The 24,052-nt window shown below is 43.1% G+C and overlaps 1 protein-coding gene across 1 annotated transcript in view; it reads right to left on the reverse strand.

The window, feature by feature from the left end:
• Positions 1-24,052, reverse strand: part of TLL2 (tolloid like 2) — a 219,481-nt gene that overhangs the window by 114,748 nt on the left and 80,681 nt on the right. The window contains exon 3 of the mRNA XM_060192830.1: positions 11,175-11,252. Coding sequence (XP_060048813.1) covers positions 11,175-11,252 — 78 coding nt within the window. The remainder of the gene's footprint in view (positions 1-11,174; positions 11,253-24,052) is intronic.

The following is a 24,052-nucleotide window of genomic DNA, read 5'->3' on the forward strand; positions in this document are numbered from 1 at the left end:
TTTCTTCTTCTTATTATTTTATTTATGCTAGCTCTGGCTTCTGGTTGTGCAGGGGATTGAACCTAGGACCTTGAAGCCTCAAGCATGAACATCCATTTTCATATCCATTAGGCTATCTTCCCTGCCCCACAGTTATCATAAATTGAAATTTTTATTGAGATAATTAGTGGGCTTACATGTAGTTATAAGAAATAATACTCTGTGTACCCTTTAATCAACTTCCCCGATAGTATAATATCAATTGAGACAGGAACACTAATACCTATAACATTAATATGATTAACTGATCTCATTTAGATGGTCTCAGCATGTAATGTGTATGTGCAATTCTATACAGTTTTACCACTGTATAAATGTGTGTATCCACCACCACAGTGAAAGAACCAAATGGATCCATTACCAGAAAGATCCTTAATGTTGTTGTTTTGTAATCACAACTACCACTCTTCATCCTAAAAACTGTCAATCATGAAACTATTCTTGAACAACCATGAAACTATTTCTCAAACTTTGACATAGAAGAATATTATATAAATGGAATTTTATAGCATATAAGCTTTAGAACTTGGTTTTTCATTATAGCCGGTGGGAGGTATCTGTTAGCCTGAAGTTCACCCCTTCTTCATCTGTCTCATTTGCTTTTCCTTTTTTGACCATGGTGTCCCTTAACGTAATATTTCTCTATATGTGAAGGGTTTTGTTTTGTTCTTGTTTCACTTAATTTCCTTACTTGAAACCAATACAATTCTTAAAAGTTCGAATATTTCTTGAATTTAGGAAAAATCCTAATCTGTGTGGCCATTGCTTGCTTCTGTCCAGTCTCTATATAGATGCTCTCTCATTTTCTAAAAGTCTTCCATGTTTCTTTTCTTTTTCTTACTTTCTGCCTCTTTGTCTCTTGGTGAAATTCATATGGTTTCCTTAGATCATTCTCTATATCACTAATTCTTTCTATTTCACTAATACAGTTTATTGTTTATCTCAATCCAGTTTTAGTAAATGTAATTATCATTTCCAGAAATCACATTTAGTTATTTTCCTATTCTGCCTGTTCTTTTTCATTATTGTTTTATTTTTCTTCCTTCATATTTTCAAATTAAGTGGTTCTCTAGTCATTTTATTTAATCTTCTTTAAATTATCCTAATATCTCCCACCTTCTGCACCTTATAATGATCTGGGTCCATACTCTCAATGGGATAAAGAATAGGTAATCTTCCAATGGATGGAGTGAGATACGGAACTCTGGTGGTGGAACTGTATGGAGTTGTACTCCTCTTATCCTACAATCTTGTAAATCATTAATAAATCAACAACTATAAGAAAAACCAAAACATTATTCTAATATGTCTATATCTTTGAGTACTAAAATTTTACAACTTATTATTTCCCTACTTCTCCTTTATGGGTTAAGTTTCTGGGTTACTGAATGAGGACAGATAGCATTCTCATGCCTGAGACTCCAAGGTCCCAAGTTCAGTTCCCTGCACCACCGTAAGCCAGAGCTGAGCAGTGGTCTGGAAAAATAAAGAGGTAGGTAAATAAATAAATAAATAAATGTTTTTAAAGTTTTTGTGTTACTATTTTATGGTTTACTTTAAGCTTATTTAGGGGACATTTTTCCTTTCTGGGGAAGTTCACAGACTCTCAGTCACATATGTAACCCTATTTTTCACTTTTTTAGAACTCTTTGGATTCTGTGGGTTCTAGATGAATTTTTTTTTAATTTTTCTTTAATTATCTTTATTTACTTATTGGGCAGAGACAGCCAGAAATCAAGAAGGAAGGGGGTGACAGGGAGAAGGAGAGAGACAGAGAGACACCTGCAGCCCTGCTTCACCACTCACAAAGCTTTCCTTCTGCAGGTGGGGACGGGGGCTCGAACCCGGGTCCTTGAGTGCTGTAACATGTGCGCTTAGCCAGGTGCGCCACTGCCCGGCCCTCTAGATGAATTTTTAAGTTAATTTCTAAGTTTCCAGTTTCCATGCATAAGAAATATAATTTGACAACTTGTATCATAATTCTGTATGAAGCACAGATTTTGGGATTTAGTTTTTCATTGGAGTGCTTGTTTGTTTAGTTGGTTTTGGTTAATCCCAATTTACAATCTAGAAAAGTCAGCAAGATTTCCTGTTGTTTCTGTGAGCCACCAGGCTGGCTAACTGCTCGCCCCTTCCTTCCTTCCTTCCTTCCTTCCTTCCTTCCTTCCTTCCTTCCTTCCTTCCTCCCTCCCTCCCTCCCTCCCTCCCTCCCTTCTTTCCTTCCTTTCTTTTAATAAGGAGGAAGCCCTTTGAAGATATTCAGGTTGTGTAAGATTTTAGTCCATACTTCCTGCCTCACACGGGACTGAGTCAGGCTCAACCTGACGCTGTTGACTGGCTACGGAAGAAGGGCAAAGGCTAGAAGAAGAAGAAGAAGAAGAACGGGACTGAGGTCATTATCTCCTCTACCAATATAGCCAGTACATGGGCAATAAAACACCAGCATCAACCACTCATGCCCTGGTCCAGTTTTAGCGCTCTCTGCATAGTCTCACCACTACTTAAACTTAGTTCTCTGAGTTTGTGTTCCCTCTGCTTTCTGATTATAACCTTATAACCATTTTCTTTTCTTTCCTTTGAGCTTTTGTATTTTTCATGCAGGGTGGAAGGAGGGGAAAAAAAATTTTTTTTTTCCAAGAAGTTTTATGTTTGTAGAAGGGTTCGGTTGGTCATGTTGACAAGACCAGAAAATTGGCAAATAATATATTCAAAATCTGAAAGCAATTGTTTTACAGCTAGAATTTCTAGATGAGAAGTCATACACTTGCAGCTCTTGGGAAAAACCCAACCTACAGATGTGTTTTGTTTGGCTTGGACACTTTTGGTCTACATTGTGGTCTTTACTTTTCTTTTTTAATTTCACTTTAGAAGCCAGTTGTTTTTTGTTTTTTTTTTAAATCAAGGGATTTCACACAAGAGTCTAGATTTTCTTTAAAAAAAAAAAAAAAAGAAGATATAGCGTCAGTGGGCCCATCTCTAGTCACTGACAACTTGCTGGAGCTAAGTAACACCTGTTCCCCAGGACACATATCTTCCTGGCTGCTGGAGTCTCTTCCACATCCTGTTGTCCCATGCAACACCTTGACCCAGTGATACTGTCTGCTTGGTCTCTACAGATCTTCTTATTTATGGCCACAACTCTAGGAGACATATTGATTCCAGATTTCAAATGTGAGTTGTCCCCCCGCGAGTCTCGAAGCTCCTTAGGGCAGGAACTTTGATATTGGTTTGTCCATTACTATACCCACACCTAGAGCAGCAGTGCCTGTCTGCCAGGAAGCATTTTTTTTTTTATTTTGAAAACGTTAATTAAAAAACAGACAATTTATTTTAAAAATCAATAGTCCAAACAATTGTGCTGCAGAAAACGTTCCCCAATATTGGCAGCCCTGAAGTCCTTAGCATTTAAGTTCTAAGACTCATCACAGCTTAAGTAATCACAGGCCGCAACGTAGCAAGTAGAAGTTTGTATATTCATTTCCCACATGGTTTTCAACAAGTCTCTTAATTTTCCTCTGCTGCCAACTCTCCTTTGGAGACTGGGGAAAAAAAAAAAAAAAAAACTTCTTTATCAGAGGAGTGAGCACTGAGACAGTCCGTGTTTCTCAAGCAAGCTGTGATGGAGACACGTGACCCGGTGTTGTTAGGGGCTGTATGCTGTAGAGTCGGCATGGGAAAATCTTAAGTGCACCTGGAAAGAGACTGGGGTGTAATTTACAGAGATGGGTTACTGAATGACGGCTTCCCCCCTTGGTCCAGTGAGAAATTTAATTTGCTGAGGACTCAACACAGGAAGCATTTGCCGATTAAAAATATGTCTAAACAGATGTTCTGCTTAGCCTGGAAGAAGGATCTGAATGCAACTGTCATTATTAGATTTTCTTGGATTACTACTATCTGGAATTGGAATCCAAATAGAAGGATGTAATTATTTATTATGGCCAAGATTCCTGCACTTGAAGAGAAGCTCAGGGCGTCTGAAAGGATTTAACATGCTGGGGGGTGGGGTGGGGTTGGGAAATAAGGCCCATTTAAATTCTCTGGCTCTGGGCCTAAGCCCTGTCCTCTCTGGGAAAAAAAAAAAAAAACAACAGAGTGAGTGGTCCTAGTTACTCACTGGTCCATTTCCTGCTGAAGTCACAGCCATTGCATAAACAGAGCCAGGCCTGACCTCATCTTCTCAAGCAAGTGCATTTTTAATTAAGTCAACTGGTCACTTCCACACTGGAAGTAAACACCTTGACAGTCCAGCCATCTGCATAGGCCTTACCGGATCAATGAGTGATAAACAAATTCTCACCTTGCTGGTGGCAATTTTGCAGAACTGAAGAGCAACCCCTCAGTGAAAGAGGAGACTGAAGGGCTGGGGAGTTAGCATAATAGCTACACAAAAAGGACTTTCATGTCCAAAGCTCCCAGGTTCAATCCACAGAACTACCATAAACCAGAGCTAAGCAGTACACTGCAGTAGTGGTGGTGCAGCAATCATAATAAAAGAGGAGACCGATTACTCTGCACAGTGGTTTTCAAACCTGGCTGCACATTTCAATCTACTGGGGAGCTTTAAAAATTCTGGTATCTGGGGCTGGGGAAGACATCACCAGCAGTATCATTACAGGCTTTCATGTCTGAAGCATCAGATTCAATCCTTGAAGTCAGGGTGAAAAATAAAAAGAGTCATGGAATAAAAAAAAAAAAAGAGTTGTGAAAAAAAATAATAATAGTAATTCTGAAGTCTGTCTCCTGAGCTGAGAGTGCTACTTGATTGACCAAGAGTGAAGTCAAGGCATCTACCATTTTTATTATTCCCCAGGTGGCTAGAAAGTACAGGGATATCTGAGAACTACTAATACAGCTCCAAATTTAAGGAGGAGTTTGAGGTCATCCAGTGTTCATCCTTCTCTTCCTGACTCATCCCACCCAACACTTTTCCTTCAGGTTCCAGCAAAGGTGAGGCCAAGATTAAGATTTTAGAGTTTCTGTTGTGACTACCGGGACACAGAGTTAGAAAGGGAGAACACAGGGTGAAACATGGACTGGGAGTGGTGTACTGCACCCAAGCAAGGGACTCTGGGGAGGAAATGGAATAGGGGGAGGACTTGAGGGAGAGGGAATTGGGGGAAGAGCAAGAGTGTGTAGCAGACACCTGTTATGCAGAACTGGGAAACCTTGCACATGTGATGTAATTCATTAATACCCCCCCACAAATATTTTAAAAAGAAGAAGCTTTAAGGTCAGGGACTTAGGCTCAAGATCACCATCCTTCCCAGGTCTGTGAAATAGCTCACTTGGATAGTGTGCTAATTTACTATGTATGGGAGCCAGCTTGAACCCAGAAGCTTCAATGACTGTGGTCTCTTTAACTTTTTCTCTCTGCTTCTTTTGTTTTAAATACTTTATTTGTCTAATAACTTAATCAGCTAGAGACAGAAAGAAGCTGAGATGAAATGGGGAGATCCAGAGGGAGAGAGACACCTACAGCACTGCTTCATGACTCATGAAACTTCACCCCTGCGGTGATAGCAGGGGCTTGAACCCAGATCCTTTCACATGGTAACATGTGCTCAACTGAGTGCACCACCACCTGGGCCCTGCTTCTTTTTCTCCAGCTAAAAACATTTAAAGAATAGTAACAATCATTCTCTACTTGTGTGGCCACAGAAAAGCCATATGTTCCCTTGAGGTTGCCTTTCTACTGCATGGTGGTGTCATTACAACGAACTAGGTGGTAAGGTCTCCATACAAGCGCTAGACTGCATTTGCAGACAAGCTAGGAGTTGCCTGGAGTTGGGCTCAGCGGTCACACTCAGATACTCCCAGGTAAGTGATAGGGAGGTGCTTCAATTCTGAGTGGTGCTTTGCACCCAGGTTTGTGGGATCCCTGTTATCTCCTGCAACCATATCCCATTATTTATTTATTTATTTATTTATTCTTTCTCTCTCTCTCTCTCTTTCTCTTTTTCCTCCAGAGTTATCACTGGGGTTCAGGGCCAGCACTATGAATCCACTGCCCTAAGTGGCCACTTTTTTTTATTATTGGAAAGGATAGACAGAAATCAAGAAGAGGAGGGGGGGACAGAGAGGGAGAGAGAAAGACAGACACCTGCAGACCTGCTTTGCTGCTACGGAAGCAAAGCCCCTGCAGATGAGGAGCCCAGGGCTCGAACCCAGATCCTTGCACTTAGTACTAAGTGTGCTTAACTGGGTGAGCCACTGCCTGGCACTCCCTTCCCCCCACTCCAGATTCCATTATTATCTGCTTCCACTTCAGCAGTCCCTAGAGACTGTTCCCAAAATTGAAGGAGCCATGTTCTTCCATGAATGTGGCTCTGGACATCAGTCTTGATCAAAACAGGCACAGCTCTAATCCTGGAGCAGTTCCACACCCCATTTCCTTCATGTTGTTATTAGCCCCCCAAATGCATTTCAAGCTCTCATCTCCAAAGGACAGAGGCCTCCATCCCTCCCCAGAAACAGAACATCTCCAAGTCAGAGCTGATGGAAGTCACATAATGCCTGGGAATAAGTCTGCTGCCCAAGTCAGGGGGTCAGGGACTTACACCAATCCTTTCTCTGATGGGACAATCTCTTTTCTGGGGTTGGCAGAAGGCAGGTGTGTGGGGGGTGTTTAACTAGAGGGGAATTTGAAATGGACACAATTTATCTTATCTTTAAGTCCAACAATAGCAAGAGACACACAGGCTGGCACTGACAGAGTCCTGGTGGGACAGATTATAGAACAGCTTACCCTCACTTCACCTTTGGGGTCGCCTTCACCTTCAGACTTGCTCTTTCTTCTGCTACTGAAAGACACAGCAGCAGAGAGACTGGCCTATTCTGTATTCTGACCACCATCCTCTTCTGGTAAATCAGGGTCATTTGAGGGCCTTCAGGCCAGCTTTGAGGGGGGTAAGGCATGCTGGGTGTGTGTCATCACCCTCCTTAGAAAGACCCAGAAAATCTCTTGTGGCTCTCTGTGTACTGTGCACAATCCAACCAGAGGCAACATTTCACTGGGCTGTAACAGTTTTGTTCCTTCCTGTTCTTCTTAATTGTGTTTCGGTGCAGCTGTTGAACAGCTGTAGGATCCCAGTCCAGAGGTGGATGATGCACTGATGCACTTTCAGTGATGGATAACAGAAGATTTTGGAGGGTGGGGGGGAGGGGGGAATTCATGAGGTGGAAGAGCTATGTTTATGGAACACCTTTTAGTTTCAGACACCTGACAATGCACTTTGCAAGAAAACTATTTTCTAGTTTCTCTCCATAAAATAGACAACTCATCCAAAGATCATTAGCTATTAAAGTGGATGAACTGGGTTCAACCCCATGTGTGTATCTCACTGTCCAATTTTACGTGGTTAGGTCATTTCACACTCAATATACTAGCAAATATTAAAGCTCAGATAACACAGGTCAGATACAATATATGATAGAGGTAAGTGGAGTGTAATAGAATCAAACCACAGAACCTTGAAAAATGAAACACGCAGGTTTCCAGAGGGCCCTGCATATGGTGTCAGCAATATTCAGCATACTGCAGGTAAGTCTATACACATACACATCTGTGCCTGGGTGAAGATAAGAACACAGAGAAGAATATGGAAGGATACATGCGTTCCCTGGAAAGGGCAGAGGGGTAATAAGTAGAAAAAAATGAAGTGAAGAAAGTGTTTACATAGAGGGGGAAAAAAGACAACATTAATGTAGTGATGATATCACATTTATATTTTCATGTGAATTAAGTATGTGTTTGTATATATGCATTTATGTGAAATAATATATATGTCTGTGTATGTGTAAAATACAAAAGTCACATTAAGGCAAAACCAAGTAATTATTTTTACTCTATCACTACACAGGCATCCCTGAGACACAGGATTATAGCATTTAAAATGTATTCTTCCCTTTGGTGGTGGGAATGGTGTTAATATACGTTCCTATTAACTTACAGTCTCACAAATAACTACTTAATTAATATAAGAGGGGAGAAATGGATTGAATGTGACAAACTTTTAAATGCACAGACCATAGCTCTGAATATATGTTCCTTCAATCTAAGCACTTAAGACTTCAAATTGGTAATCAGATTGAATTTTAGCAGTGGGCTCAAATTGTTAATACATTTATTTTTTTCTTAATATTTATTTATTTATTCCCTTTTCTTGTCCCTGTGGTTTTTTTTTTTTTTTTACTGTTGTAGTTATTATTGTTGTTGTTATTGATGTCATCATTGTTGGATAGGACAGAGAGAAATGGAGAGAGGAGGGGAAGACAGAGAGGGGGAGAGTAAGACACCTGCAGACCTACTTTACCGCTTGTGAAGCGACTCCCCTGCAAGTAGGGAGCGGGGGCTCAAACCAGGATCCTTTCCAGGGTCCTTGTGCTTTGCGCCACGTGCACTTAACCCGCTGCGCTACCGCCCAACTCCCTGTTAATACATTTCTAACAATGACTTGTTCTTTGAAATGTTGACCCTCCTAAAAGATTAGACCAGGGAGAACAGAAGCAACCAGTGGCATTACTTTCTAAGATACAGCTATATATAAATAACATCAAAGGACATAAATTATGGTGAGGTCTTGTATGATACAGCAAATACTAACAATGGGGTTTTCAAAGTTAGCCGAATAATTTGGTTATAGAAATAACTATCTATTGCCTTCTTAAACCCTGAGATAGCAGGAAACTTCCCCTTTCTCTATAAAGTCCATATTTCCCTCAATCCTGGAACCTCTAGGATGGGGCTCACTTTCCTGCATACTTCTCTCAATTCATACCAACTGATACCGCATCTGCTGATCCCAACCTAATCAATGCAACCAGTACCACCTCACCATTATTCACTTCAGACTGTGTTCAGAGACATCAGACATGGAATGTCAACCCTTCACCCTCATAACTTGGGTGAGACCTTTCCTTTCTCATAGGACTTCTTAATTCCATTTCATGTGGTTCACTTCCTAACAAAGCCCTAAAACCTAGATATAGACCAGATTCCATGAGATAGGACATACATACACATGTATTCATAAATTAGGGCAAAATATATACTTGAAAGCAAAAGTACAAAATAGTTTGCAGTGAGTCAATAAATGAAGCAAGCAAGTAGAAAGACCTAAAAAGACACCATAAAGTACCTAATGAAATAGTTACTACTTAGACCTAGATACCCTCCTCACCTACTTCCTATTATACTTCCCTCAATCACTCCAAAGCTAAGGACTACAAAAGCTGAATAAGGGCTCTTGCTGGAGACTGGAATACTTTAATGATGACTCTTTAGTCACTATCAGGCCACCCATCAGCTGGGGCCCTAGTCAGGGAGTCCTGGGATTCCCACACAGGCATGATGGGTCTAGACCTCGAATAGATATCTCTCTCCATCGTCACTGGTCATCTTCACCAGGAACAGTATAATGGACCCCTTTGTGGCCCCACATAGGACTTTGCCCTCAATGTGGATCAACAACAGTAGAGAATGTTCCATTCTCCAAAGGGAGGCTGGACAACATACTCTACCTTCCACCTGAGGAAGATGAGTCCTAAACTTGGTGCAATTTGGAACGATCCTAGTCATGACCACAGAATGTGAGCTTGGACATACAGGGATACAGAGGCTCCTATGCTGAATATGGGCCCCAGATCAAATTGATGGAGTTTACAGTCAACAATATTTATACACTTTTCCCATATTTGGGAGCTACTGTCTTTTCTGATCTAGCTTTCTAGCCCTTTTTTCAGTCACGACATCATCTCTCCACCTGCATATTAGATGTCAGGCGAAGGCAAAAACTAGTCAAGTCATGGGCCCCTTGGAATACACCTAAAATAGACCTACTAGCTGTTTCCAAAACAGAGACCCCAAATCTTCATCTGAAATATTCTTGCCTTTAAATTCTTGATTAGTCAATAATTTGTTTGGCTTTATATGTTAACTCTTTTTTCAGCCACTAGGTTCCAGATGCTACTATGATGCCAACCAGACTTCCCTGGGCAGACGACCCCACCAATATGTCCTGGTGTCTCGCTTCCCCAGAGCTCTGCCCCACTAGGGAAAGACAGACAGAGGCTGGGAGTATGGATTGATCTGTCAACGCCCATATTCAGTGAGGAGGCAATTACAGAAACAAGACATTCCACCTTCTGTACCCCATAATGATCCTGGGTCCATGCTCCCAGAGGGATAAACAATAGGGAAGCTATCAGGGGAGGAGATGGGAGATGGAGTTCTGGTGATGGAAATTGTATGGAATTGTACCCCTCTTATCCTATGGTCTTGTCAGTGTTTCCATTTTATAAATAAAAATAAATAAATAAAATTAATAAAAATAAAATTAATTTGAAAAGGTGAAAATAAAGTAAAATTGGGAAAGGATTACATCATACACAGAGTAGTGATACATCCAGACCTGCATACAACCAAGTCACAACTGCTCCTCCCTCCAGTGTCCAGGGTCTCCAATCCACACTCCTTTGCCCACTCATTCTGCCAAACATCTAGTTCTGAAAGCCTTATCTGGCCCTCTTTCAACTCACAAGACATGCTCTAGAGAAAGTGAAGCCTAGATTGCAGAGTTAGCTAAAGGCTACACCATCCCTGAGCAGCCAAATGCCACTTTTCTAATTCTCTCTTTGGCAGACCATCAAAAAACAAAAACATATGAACAAACAAACAAACAAAAACACTCAACCAAAGAATGTACTTTCTCAAGCCCAGAGCTCAGAGCTTCAAGTCCACTAAGAAAGGAAGTAAAAGGTGCAGGAAGAGGTTCCCAGAGACAGGGGCTGGGGTGCGAGGGAATTGCTTGAGACTAGAACCTCCTTCTAGGGTGCTGATAATGATCCAGAAGTAAATTGTGGTGCTTGCAGAGCACTGTGATTGTACTTAGTGCCACTCCATGGTACACACTCAAATGGTAAACTTTGCACTATGAGAAATCCATTGAAATTAAAAAACAAAAAATAAAAAAGGAGGAAGAAAGAAAGGAAGGAAGGGAGGAAGAGAGAAAGAAAAGAAAGAAAGAAAGAAAGAGAGAGAGAGAGAGAGAGAGAGAGGGAAAGAAAGAAAGAAAGAAAGAAAGAAAGAAAGAAAGAAAGAAAAAGAATGAGTGAATTTCATGGGTCTCACCTACCTTTTCTAGCTTCTCCTCTGCTGGTGTTTGTGATGGTAACGTTCTGCCAGCTCTCAAGTGGCTGCTCTTCAAACCCACCTAAAGAACAAGTATAGGAGAAACATGAAGACCCATTAGATTCTGCATAGCAGCACTGTGATTAATCACCAGCATATCAATTAAGATTTGCTCAACCTGAAAGCAGAGGCAGCTCGCCAGGCAGAGTGTGAGACTTGCAATATTCACAGCCCAGGTTTCAACCCTGGAATCCAGGTTTGAACCCTGGAGGCTGGTGTGGCCTCTCTTTATTCTGTCTCTTTCCCTCCTTCCCTTCCTTCTGCCCTGCCCTCTTTAATTTTTATTTCTTTATTTACTTGATAGAGACTAAGAAAAATTGAGAAGAGAGGGGGGAGATAGATGGAAAGAGACAGAGAGTGAAGAAGTCCTGCTTCACCACTTGTGAAGCTTTCCCCCTAAAGGTGGGGACCAGGAGCTTGACCTGTGCAGTGTAGTGTGTGCACTTAACCAGGTATGCCGCTGTCTGGCCCCTCCCTCCCTCCCGTCTCTCTATCCAAATGGGGGAAAAAAAAAATCTTGTCCTGGAAATTATATGTGTACAAAATCTCAGTATGAAAAAAAAAAAAAGAAAGTTTAACAAAGGTTGAACTGACAATGTGCCTGGTGCTAGATATCAGGGGAAGAAAGAACCTGCTTTCTTAAAACTATGCCCACCGAACACATAAAACTACTTATTCTCTTCAGTTCAAGGGCATTCGAGATCAAATTTATAAAGGTAGCAGGCAAATCCCAAAGTCAAGGCCAAAGTCAATTTCCTCACCACCCCCACCTCCATAAGAAAGCCCAAAAGTAAACAGGATGCTCTCCCAGACTGGGGTCCACCTAGATGTGGCATGCAAGGGGCCATTCCTGAACACATGAGGTGTAGTCAGGTGCTGTCACCTGAATATCAGTAAACCAACAGTCCTGTTTCCTCTTTGAAGCAGGTATCTCTCCAGCCTTGCTGTTTACTATGTACCGAGTCAGACTCTGCAGACACTGCCTCAGGCCAGGACAGCGTTCCTTTGCTAGTAGCCATTTGCCTGCAAGGTTCATGTTTATCCCACCAGGAATATGGTCTGTTACCAATGATTATTAGACCTGCTCCAGTAGGTGTTGTTCCAGGTAGCAAGGATCCAGGTATGACTAAGGCAGAGATGTTGTGGACGTTTCGGTTTTTGCTTTTTTAAATTTTGATAAAACACACAGAGGGAATATAGTGATATATAGGGTCCCTACATTGCGAAGAAGTGAAGGATATTCTTAAAATTGTGTGTTCAATGAGTAAGGAGGAGGGGATCTGGAAGTAAGAGGAAAGAAATAATTGTTTCCTTTTGGAAAGAAATGGACGATTAGTGTCAGGGAGATAGCATAGTGGTTATGTAAAAGATTTTTCATATCGTTTTTGGACTCTCAAGCATGAAGTGCCAAGTTCAATCCCTGGCAGCACATGTGCCAGTGTGATGTCTGGTTCTTCTTTCTCTCTCCTCCTATCTTTCTCATAAATAAAATATTTTTTTAATGTTTATTTTATTTATTTATTCCCTTTTGTTGCCCTTGTTGTTTTATGGTTGTAGTTATTATTGTTGTTGTCGTTGTTGGATAGGACAGAGAGAAATGGAGAGAGGAGGGGAAGACAGAGAGGAGGAGAGAAAGCTAGACACCTGCAGGTGGGGAGCCGGGGTTTGAACCGGGATCCTTATGCCGGTCCTTGTGCTTTGCGCCACCTGCGCTTAACCCGCTGCGCTACAGCCCGACTCCCAAAATATTTTTAAAAAGGATTTTTCATGTCTAAGTTGGGGGTGAGAGTGTTTTGTAGACATGTAGCACAGGCAGGTGAGAAGTTGTAGCCTTATCTCAACAACTGCACTGGGGTGTTTGTTTTCTTTTATTGAAGAGATTAATGATTTACAGTCAACAGTAAAGTACAGTAGCTGGTACATATGTAATATTTCCAGTTTTCTACATAACAATCTAATCACCCCACACTACCACACACACACACACACACACACACACACACACACACACACACACACACTGCAGGTCCTCCTCTGCCATCATGTTTCAGGACCTGAACCCTCCTCCCCCAGGCACCAGAGTCTTTTGCTTTGGTCCAATATACCAACTCCAGTCCAAGTTCTGCTTTGTGTTTTCCCTTCTGTTCTTACTTTTGAACTTCTGTCTATTGTGCGGATTAAAAATGGGTACAGGAATAATCAAGAAATTGCTAGCATAGTTCAGAGATCAACCCGGATGACGTTCAGGCACCAGAACAACAGAATGGTTAAAAGTTAACCAGACCTAGAGTAGGAATAATGCTAAATTTCCGCTGCTGCCGCTTTCAGTCAGGTAGGATGTTTGTTTCTGGGAAAACAAGATGTTTTTGTACCAAGATGTAGTGCCCCCCCCCCCCCATCATTAGCTTTCAGGTAAACAAGCCAAGTCCTGGAAACTGCAAATTATTGTATGGAACCAATGCTGGCATATGCTGCAAAAAGTATAAAAAGATGCTTGTGACTGCGCTTAGGCATTCAGTCCTTGGGTAGCTCCTGCGCGCGTCTTCCTTGGGCTGGACCCTAAGCTGAGTAGGCTTACATAAAGTTCATACTCAACCACCTGACTCGATGTGGAGTCTTGTGACTTCTGTGTGGAGAATTCTATCCCATTACATTTGGGAGCTCATCCAGGATCAGAATTCTCCACAATGAATCACTTGTGATTTCTGTGTGGAGAATTCTATCCCATTACACTATGAATGGGATCATTCCATATTCTTCCTTCTCTTTCTAGCTGATCTCACTTCACATGACTCCTTCAAGCTCTATCCAAGATGAGTTGAAGAAGGTAAATTCACCATTTTTTTTTACAGCTGAGTAGTATTCCATTGTGCATATATACTACAACTTACTCAGTGTTGTGGACATTCTAAGGGCATCTGGGCAATGAACAGCAGGCAAGGAAATAAGGGAATAAGATCATTGCAGGTTCAGAAAGTGCTCTGAAGATTAGGTTTCTCACATGGGAAAATCTGCTTGGAGCCGTTGTTATGCAGACGGTTGGAAAAGGGGGCCAGGCAGTGGCACACCTGGTTAAGTGCTCACACTACAGGGTACAGTGACTTGGGTTCAAGCCCCCAGTCCCTACTTGCTAGGGGAAAGCTTCACAAGTGGTGAAGTAGAGCTGCAGGTGTCTCTGTCTCTCTCCCTTTCTATTTCCCCCTCAATTTCTCTCTGTCTCTCTCCAATAAAAAATAAATAAATAAATAAATAAAATTTTAAAGAGATGGCTGGAAAAGGGCCTTCCAGGGAGATGACACTTGAATGGAGACTTGAAAGACAAGAAGGCAGTAGCCCCACGGAGACCTGGGTCAGGGAATCCCTAGCAGAAGACAGACTGTGGAAAGTACCTGGAGAAGTAATGAGCTCATTGTGTGGAGGGGCAGACCACCATGGGAGGGTTGAGAGAATGTCAGAGGTGGAGGCCTGATTAGCAAGGGCAGGAAGAGTATGCTTGGAGGCAGAGCTCCAGGACTGACTTATGTGTGAGATGTGAGAGACTGAGGCCACAGATAACTCCTACATTGGAAATTTGAATAAACTTTTGTGATAGCAGGAACAGCTCTGAGGGCAAAGCCTGCCTCTAGAACAGGCCATGATACATAGTTATGCGATCACAACAAAGCAACCATAGGGGCAGCCCGGGAGGTGGTGCAGTGGATAGAACTTTGGACTCAACCATGAGGTCTGGAGTTCAATCCCCAGCATTGCATGTGCCAGAGCAATACTCTGCTTCTTTCTTTCTCCTCCTCCTCCTCCTTTCTCTTATAAGGAAAAAAATTGGGGTGGGGACAGTGTGTGTTGTACTTTGTTTAAGTACTCACATCACAGTGTGCAAGGACCTGGGCTCAAGCCCCTGGTCTCCACCTGCAAGGGAAAAGCTTTATAAGTCTCTCTCTCTCTCTCTCTCTCTCTCTCCCCTCTCTCTCTCTGTCTCTATCTCCTCCTCCCCTTTCAATTTATTTGTCTCTATCCAATAATAAATAATTTTTAAAGGCAAGAAAATGTTTTTGTTTGTTTTTTAAGCATCTACAGGATAATCCACTTATTGTCACTTTTCTTTTCACATTTGTTTCGGTTCTGTAGTTTACATAGCAGTTTCCCCTTGTCCACTTTGACACTGACAGGAGTACTCCATGGCAGAGGGAGGTTCAGGCACATTTTACAAAGGGGAAAAAAAAGACATAAAAGCAGTTGTGCCAGAGATATCCAGCCTACAAGGAAAGAGGAGTACTCAGGACACAGTCTCCAGGCTAGAGAAATGACAACTGAGAGAGAGCAGGCTTTCAGAGTGGCTTAACAGTGGGACCCAAACATGGAACTCAAGCCCCAAGGCAGGACAACTACTGAGAACGGTTCTGTGTTTCTGCAGACCAAACCCCTGTTTTCCTGTGAGTCTAGGGCGATGTCGCTGGTGGACCAGGCAGGCACGTGCAGTTATCTTGCTGTGCCTTCTTCCTGCTCATTATGCAACCTTTCTAGCCAACTTGGAATCCATCCGCACACTCCCTGCAGCTGCCGGGGAGTTTTTTGCTGCCAGCTCCCAGCCCTCTGGGGATTCTTCCAGTTACAATATCATTTCCTCCCCGGCTAAAGGTCAGGGGAAATCCTAATGGTCTGATAATCCCGGGCCAGGCAGAGGAATGTGCCATGTGTGGAGCAAAAGGGGAGCCTGAGATGCAGGCGAAGGGCCAGAGCAGTCTTTAGCCGCCTGTGTAGCTGTGGCTAGGACCTTGGGGATGAGTATCTTTCATCTGTCAAATGGGCTGTTGTGAGGCCCCAATGAGGCAATGGGTTTGTTTAGGCACTTGTTCATTCAACAAATATTTATCCAGCACCTGCTGCACACCAGATGCTGTTTCTGCTGCTTGGGATACAACACTGACCAAACTCTAGCCTGACATCATGGAAATTATATTCTGACAGAGGACAAGGGGGAGGAAAAACGATAAACAAATGGGCAGCTAAGTGCGGAAGCCGGTTGCCAAGAAACACTGAGCAGAAATGAGGGTGGGGGAGCAGTAACTATCAGGAATGAAGGGATGGTTTATATGAGGGAGAAAAGCAGAAGCCTGCAGAAAGGGAGGAAGAGAATGAAGATCTCTGGAAAAGAGCATTCCGTGCTGTTTGAAAATAGCAGGTGCAAAGGCCCTGGGGTGGGAGTGTGCTTGGCAGCAGAGAGGCAGATATGCCTGGAATGAAATGATGGAAGGAGTAGGCGAGGAGGTCAGCTGGCAGTGATGGGTCTGGAGGGTCAGCTCGTGTGGGACTTGGCTGGTCATCTCCGGGATATTGCCTTTTATTTGGATATATTTAGATGGGTACCAGAGGGCATGAAGGGCTTTGTAACTACACCACCTTGGAATATTGTTAGGGTCAGTTCTGAGGGGCAAGAAACCTGGAACCCCAAATAGCCAGGACACAAAGGCCACTTTGTTTCATATTATCACATATTCTTCCATACAAGTGGGGAAGAACTTAAAGTGAGCATTGGGAAGGCCTGGGGCAGTTTTTGGAGAACACAAGAAGAAACACCTTGACCACTGTGGGAAGAGTTTTAGTAAGGTAACCACACCTGGGAAGCTGTAGCCCAATAGGAAAGACAGGTGATTTGAAGGAACCAATAGGAAGCCAGCCCCAGGTAGGACAAGGTTTGGGGATTTAAGAAAAGGTACAGCACAAAATCAGGCCATCCTCTTGTGGTACTCTGAGGGTGACCTTCCCACCACAAGCTGTCTTTGTACCTTAACAGCATTCTTGCTCTGCTTTTACCTCACATCTTTGTAATAAAGAACTCTGAATTCTGCACATCTGATCACGGAGTCCCTTGTAATTCTTTTAAAGAAGGTGTCATGAATGGACCCTCAAGGGAGTAAACTGGAAGTCCTGCGACTACCCACAGACCTAGGCAGCTTCCCCTCTCAACAACATGACTGCTATTATTGTTGGTAATCAGGAGGAAGACACTGGAGATGAAATTTAAAAGGAGATTCCAGGGCAGAGCTAGAAGATAGCTTGCCCAGTAAGGGAAGCATTTTACTGTACTCAGGAACCCTGGTTTAAGCTCCTGGCACCATGGGGGAGCTCCACACATGGAGCTGCATGAATGCTGGAGTAGTGCTGTGGTGTCTCTTCTCTCTGACTCTCTCTCCATTTCTCTCTACCTGAAACTAAAAGGAACAAAAGGCAATCATCCAGGAGAAGCAGAATCATACACATACAAAGCAGCAATAGCAGCAGTAATAGTAAATAATAAGGAGATTTCCAGGGGCCAGGTGGTGGCACACCTGGCTGAGTGCACATGTGACAATGCAAAACCCGGATTTTCAAGCCCCTGTCCCCAAATGCAGAGGGAAAGCTTTGTGAGTGGTGAAGCAGCACTGCAAGTATCTCTCTGTCTCTATCCCTCTAAGATCCTTTTCCCTCCTGATTTCTTGTTAGCTATCTCTATCAAATAAATAAAGATAATATAAGTAAATAAATAAATAAATAGATAGATAGATAAATAAATAAATAAGGAGTCGGTGGTAGCACAGTGGGTTAAGCACACGTGGTGCAAAGCGCAAGGACCAGCATAAGGATTCCGGTTTGAGCCCCTGGCTTCCCACCTGCAGGGGAGTCACTTCACAAGTGGTGAAGGAGGTCTGCAGGTGTCTTTCTCTCTCCCTTTCTGTCTTCCCCTCCTTTCTCCATTTCTCTCTGTCCTATCCAACGACGACGATATCAGTAACAACAACAATAATAACTACAACAATAAGGGCAACAAAAGGGAATAAATAAATAAATAAATATTAAAAATAAATAAATAAATAAAATAAAGAACCAGAGTGTATTAAAGAGAGATAGAGGGAGAGGGCGATTATATATATATATATATATATATATATATATATATCCCCTTTAACACTAGACCAGTATAGAAGGGTATGAATTTAGCTCTGCTCAGCTCCTGCAAAGGGGAGAAAAAGTATAGAAGAATGAGGCCAATAAAGAGTCCTAAACATAGCCCTGGTTCAAGGTCAGCTTAAGCTGTGGTTGGAGGAGGAAAAGCAGGAGTGATCAGCACTGCTCAGCACTGCAGCAGGCAGGTGGGGAAGAGTCAAAGACTCCTAAACCTCTTGGTCCCTTGGTGCTTTGGGTCATAAGGGGAGCAAAAATGCTGAAGATAGGGCAGACTAAATGCCCCCCCGACACACACACATACACTGATGGATGGGAGAAAGATTTGGTGTTCACCTGCCTTCTAGCCACCAAGTTGCAGATGCTATCATGAGTCCACTCTGACTTCCCTGGGCAGACGACCTCACCAATGTGTCCTGGAACTTCACCTCTCCAGAGCCCTACCTCACTAGGAAGACAGAAACAGGCTGGGGGGCATGGATCGATCTGCGAATGCCAAGGTCCAGTGGAGAAGCAATTACAGAAGCCAGAACTCCCACCTTCTGCACCCCATAAAGATCTTTGGTCCATACTCCCAGTTGGGGAGAAATGATAGGGGGAAGATGACTATAGGCTCTGAATTCCAACTCCATCAGGACCTGCAGAAAGAAGAGGAAAAAAGGAAGGAACATTTGGATATAGTAATAGGTGTGAGCGTGACTTGGAAAGGAAGAGAAGATGGGACCATGGGGGGAAAAATGGGCAAATATATACAAATATAGACAGATAGTTATAGAAATAATAATTAACCCATATTTGCAACCTTAGGAGAACTGCTGTAGGTTCCAATGGAGGAAACAGGAATACAGAACCCTGATGATGGTTGCCATGCAGAATTATTTCCCGCTCCCCCTATTATCTTGTAGTTTTGTACATCAATATTAAATCACTAGTAATTTTTTTTAAAAAAAGAGTCACTGTTCACTGAGTGCTAATTACAGTGTAGCACCACTGCCCATATGCTGAGACAGCCCTAGAAGCTTTATTTGTCTTGATTTTTGTAGTTCTGGCTCAAAAAAGCCAACAACAAAAGGGCTATAAGCATGCTTTTTTAAAAAAAATGATTTATTTATTTATTTTTGGAGACAGGAAGAAATTGAGAGGAAACAGACAGGAGAGAGACATCTGCGGCTCTGCTTTATCCCTGGGCTTGGGAAACTTCCGCTCCTGCAGGTGGGGACTAGAGACCTGAACCTGGCTCTTTGAGCATTACAGCATGTGCTCTCTACCAGCTGTGTCACTGCCCAGCCCCAAGCATGCTCCCCCCCCCCCCCACTTCTCTAACAAGGATGCAAGAGATGAAGTCTTGCTGTACTGAGTGTACAGAGATGATGAGCAGTGCTGACAGCTGGTGGGGGGTTCTGTTCCTAGAAATACACACCTTCCCCGAAGCCTCAGACCCAGAGAGAAGCAAAAGGGCAGGAGGGGTGCCCTAGAGAGACTGCTTATGCCCAAGATACCCCCAGGCAGTGCCCAGGAGACCTGTGAGAAGAAAACTGAAGTCAGTGATGAGGTTAAGGTTAAAGGCAATAAAGAAAAACCAACCCCTCTTTTGTCATCCTTAGCAAGAGACTAGGCATTTTGTCTGTTTACCTGACAAAGTAAAGGAAAATCGCCTGCTTCTAGTGCAGTTGAGTCTGGAGTTGACCTGCAGTGAATGTGGTTTGGCTACTTCCCTAAAGAAAAAATTCCTCTTGGAAAGAGTTCCAGCTTCTGACTGGATTGATGAGACCTCTAAGATACTTGTTCACTTGCGCTTCAGGACATCTCATTCTGTGCTCAGCTACCCACGCTACCCACGCTACTCACAGTGTCTTGGATTTCCACTTCTGTCTTAGAATGTGCCTTCCTCAGTCACACTCAGTTCTCCACCTGGCTGAATCCTATGGATCCTTCAAGGCTTAGCTTATACTTCATTTCCTTCATAAACATACTCTATTTCTCCTCTTGTTAGAAGCTCCCTCTTTGGGGGTAGGGCGGTGGCGCAGTGGGTTAAGCGCATGTGGCGCAAAGCGCAGGGACCAGCAAAAGGATCCCGGTTCGAGCCCCCGGCTCCCCACCTGCAGGGGAGTCGCTTCACAGGCGGTGAAGCAGGTCTGCAGGTGTCTATCTTTCTCTCCCCTTCTCTGTCTTCCCCTCCTCTCTCCATTTCTCTCTGTCCTATCCAACAACGAATTGCGTCAACAAGGGCAATAATAATGACCACAACGAAGCTACAACAAGGGCAACAAAAGGGGAAAAAATGGCCTCCAGGAGCAGTGGATTCATGGTGCAGGCACCGAGCCCAGCAATAACCCTGGAGGAGGAAAAAAAAAAAAAAAAAAAAAAAAAAAAGAAACTCCCTCTTTGACCCACCCCACTAGGGAAAGAGAGAGGCAGTCTGGATCCTCTGGAGAGAGGAGTATGAATCGGCCAGTCAACGCCCATGTTCATCAGGGAAGCAATTACAGAAGCCAGACCTTCCACCTTCTGCAACCCACAATGACCTTGGGTCCATACTCCGAGAGGGATAGAGAATGGGAAAGCTATCAGAGGAGGGGATGGGATACAGAGATCTGGTGGTGGGAATTGTGTGGAGTTGTACACCTCCTATCCTATGGTTTTATTAATGTCTCCGTTTTCATTTATTTTTTAAAATAAATAAATTTAAAAAAGAAATGAAAGAGATGAAATTACAACTGATGATGCTGCAGAAAAAAAAAAAAAAGACACTCCCTCTTCTGTTCACTTCCCAGCCCCTTGGACTTAATCATCATTCATACCCCTCACAACAAAATGTTGGGATTTCCTATTTACTCAGCTGACCTCCTAGTTTCGTTTTTTCCCCTTAACTGGGGGGGGGGGGGGATTTACAGTTGACAATAAAACACAGTAGCTGGCACATGTGTAACATTTCTCAGTTTTCCCACTTAACACTCTAACCCTCCACCTAGGTCCTCCTCTGCCACCGTGTTCTAGGACCTGAACACTCCCCCCCCCCCCACCCTAGAGTCCTTTACTTTGGGACAATACACCAACTCCAGTTTAAGTTCTGCTTTGTGTTTTCCCTTCTGTTCTTACTCTTGAACTTCTGTCTATGAGTGGGATCATCCCATATTCTTCCTTCTCTTCTTGGTTTTTCTTACTTCACATGATTCCTTCAAGCCCCATCTAAGATGAAGAAGAGCTTTTTAAAAAATATATATTATTTATTTATTTATTTATTATTGGATAGAGACAGAGAGAAATTGAGAAGAGAGGGGGAGATGGAGAGAGACAGAGAGACATTTGCAGCCCTGCTTCACTACTCGTGAAGCTTTCCCACTGCAGGTGGGGAGCAGAGGTTTGAACCTGGGTTCTTGTGCACTGTAATGCATACATTTAACCTGGTGCACCACCTCCTGGCCCCTGGTTTTTACCTTTTTTTTTCTGTCTCCAGGGTTATTGCTGGGGCTCAGTGTCTGCACTACAAATCCACTGCTTCTGGAGGCTATTTTTTTCCCTTTTATTGCCCTTGTTGTTTATCACTGTTGTTATTACTATTGTTGTTGTTGCTGCCATTGTCACTGGATAGGATAGAAGTAAATGAGAGAGGAGGGGAAGATAGAGAGGGGCAGAAAAAGACACTTGCAGACCTGCTTCACTGCTTGTGAAGCGACCCCCCTGCAGGTGGGGAGCCGGAGGCTTGAACTGGGATGCTTATGCCGGTCCTTGTGCTTCTCACCATGTGCACTTAACCTGCTGTGCTACTGCCCTACCCTCGGTTTTCAGTTTTTAAAAACTTGAAGATGATGCCAACTTTCCAACAACCCTGCACTAGGCCTGGCACGTAACTGACAATAAAATATAGGATGGATGGTTGGACAAATGGATAGAGGAATAGATGGATGAACTGATGAATGGATAGACTGGTGGCCAGACATATGAATGGATAAGTTATATAGATCTTATACAGTCTTTTAAAAATCTCAAACATTTCTAACTCAGCTTAATTGACGGAATAATTTGTCTTTACTAGCTTTTATGAAGGAAGGAAGGCAGGTATATTTGGAACACTGGCCACACTTGGGCATCATCTGGGAGGCATCTTAGAAAAATACTGATCCCTGGATCCCACTCCCTGAGTTTATTTAATTGGTCTGGGACACAGAGTGAGTCTTGGAGTCATTATGAGCAATCCAAGCTGCAGCCAAGGTTGAGATTCATGACTTGGAAAACCCTGTAAGAAAAGATTACAGGGGGACCAGGCGGTGGTGCACCCAGTTAAGCGCATATAGTACTAAGTGCAATGCCCCACGAAAGGCTCCAAGTTCAAGCCTCTGCTCCCCACCTGCAGGCGGAAAGCTTTAAGAGTAATGAAGCAGGTCTACAGGTCTCTCTCTCTCTCTCTCTCTCTGTCTCTCTTTCTCCTCTCTCTCTCTCTCTCTCTCTCTCTCTCTCTCTCTCTCTCCCTATCTCCCCCTCTCTCAGTTTCTCTCTATCCTATCCAATAAAATGGAAAAATTGGCTACCAGGAGTAGTGGATTTGTAGTGCAGGTACTGAGCCCCAACAGTAACCCTGGAAGCAAAAGGAAAAAAAAAGAGGAGAAGGAGGTGGCAGGTCTCTGCCAATGTCCATGTCCAACAGAGAAACAATTACAGAAGCCAGAACTCCTACCTTCTGCACCCAGAATCAATTTTGATGTGTACTCCCAGCAGGGGAGAAGTGATAAGAGGGAGAGGATAAGAGGGCTCTACACTCCATCTCCATCAGCAACCAGAGAGAGGAGGAAAAAGGGAGGGAAGACATTTGGATGTAGAAATAGGGTTATATGTGGTTTGGAGGGGAAGAGAGGACTGGACCTGGAGGGAAAAGGAGGTAATTATGTACAAATGTAGACAGATAGTTGTAGAGGTGACAGTTAACCCATGTCTGCAATCTTGGGAGAATTGTGGGAGTTTGCAATAGAGGGACTTGGGATTCAGAACACTGTTGGTGGGAAAGGTATGGAATTATACCCCTGTTGACATGTAATTTTTTAAATCAATATTAAATCACTAAGAAAAAGAGGGGGGTCAGGCAGTAGAGCAGCAGGACCTAGAGCAAAGCACAAGGACCAGTGTGAGGATACCAGTTCCAGCCCCACCCCACTCCCCACTTGCAGGGGGGTCACTTCACAGGTGGTGAAGCAGGTGTGTAGGTGTCTTTCTCTTTCCCTCTGTTTCCCCCTCCTCTCTCCATTTCTCTCTGTCCTATCCAAAAGCAACGACATCAATAACAACAATAATAACCACAACAACGATAAAACACCAAGGCAACTAAAGGGGAAAAATAGCTTCCAGGAGCAGTAGATTTGTGGTTCAGGCACCGAGCCCCAGCAATAACACTGGAGGAAAAAAAAATTTAAAAAGAGGTTCAAAGTCTCATCTCATGATATTTTCTCACAGTGAAACCCACCAGGAATGGAAGACATCAAATACTAAGAAAAGCCACTTCTCATGTCCAAATCAATTGGAATTATTGCTCTCTTTTCAGTAAAAGCAAGCAAACAAACAAGACAGATATGGTAGCACAGGATATAGAACCTGACTGAGACAAAGATGGACAGCAAAGGGGGCAGGAGCATTTAGGGTGTGGTGATAGTCTTTGTTTGATTGTGATTGTAAGAAAAAAAAAAGATCTGCAAAAAAAAAAAATTCAGATACATATGCCCATATTTGATCTCTGGTTAATTACCCTCTTCAGTGAGAGAATATGCAAAGACCTTGTAGATTTCATTAGTCACAGAGGTTTATTCAAAAGTCTCCTTTGCATAAGAAACCCAGGCTTACAGCTGGTCTCTGGGAAAGAATGCCCTCTGGGCCCTGAAAAGGAACCAGGGCCTG

Source organism: Erinaceus europaeus, chromosome 1 (genome assembly GCF_950295315.1).
Source record: "Erinaceus europaeus chromosome 1, mEriEur2.1, whole genome shotgun sequence".
Classification (NCBI taxonomy): domain Eukaryota; kingdom Metazoa; phylum Chordata; class Mammalia; order Eulipotyphla; family Erinaceidae; genus Erinaceus; species Erinaceus europaeus.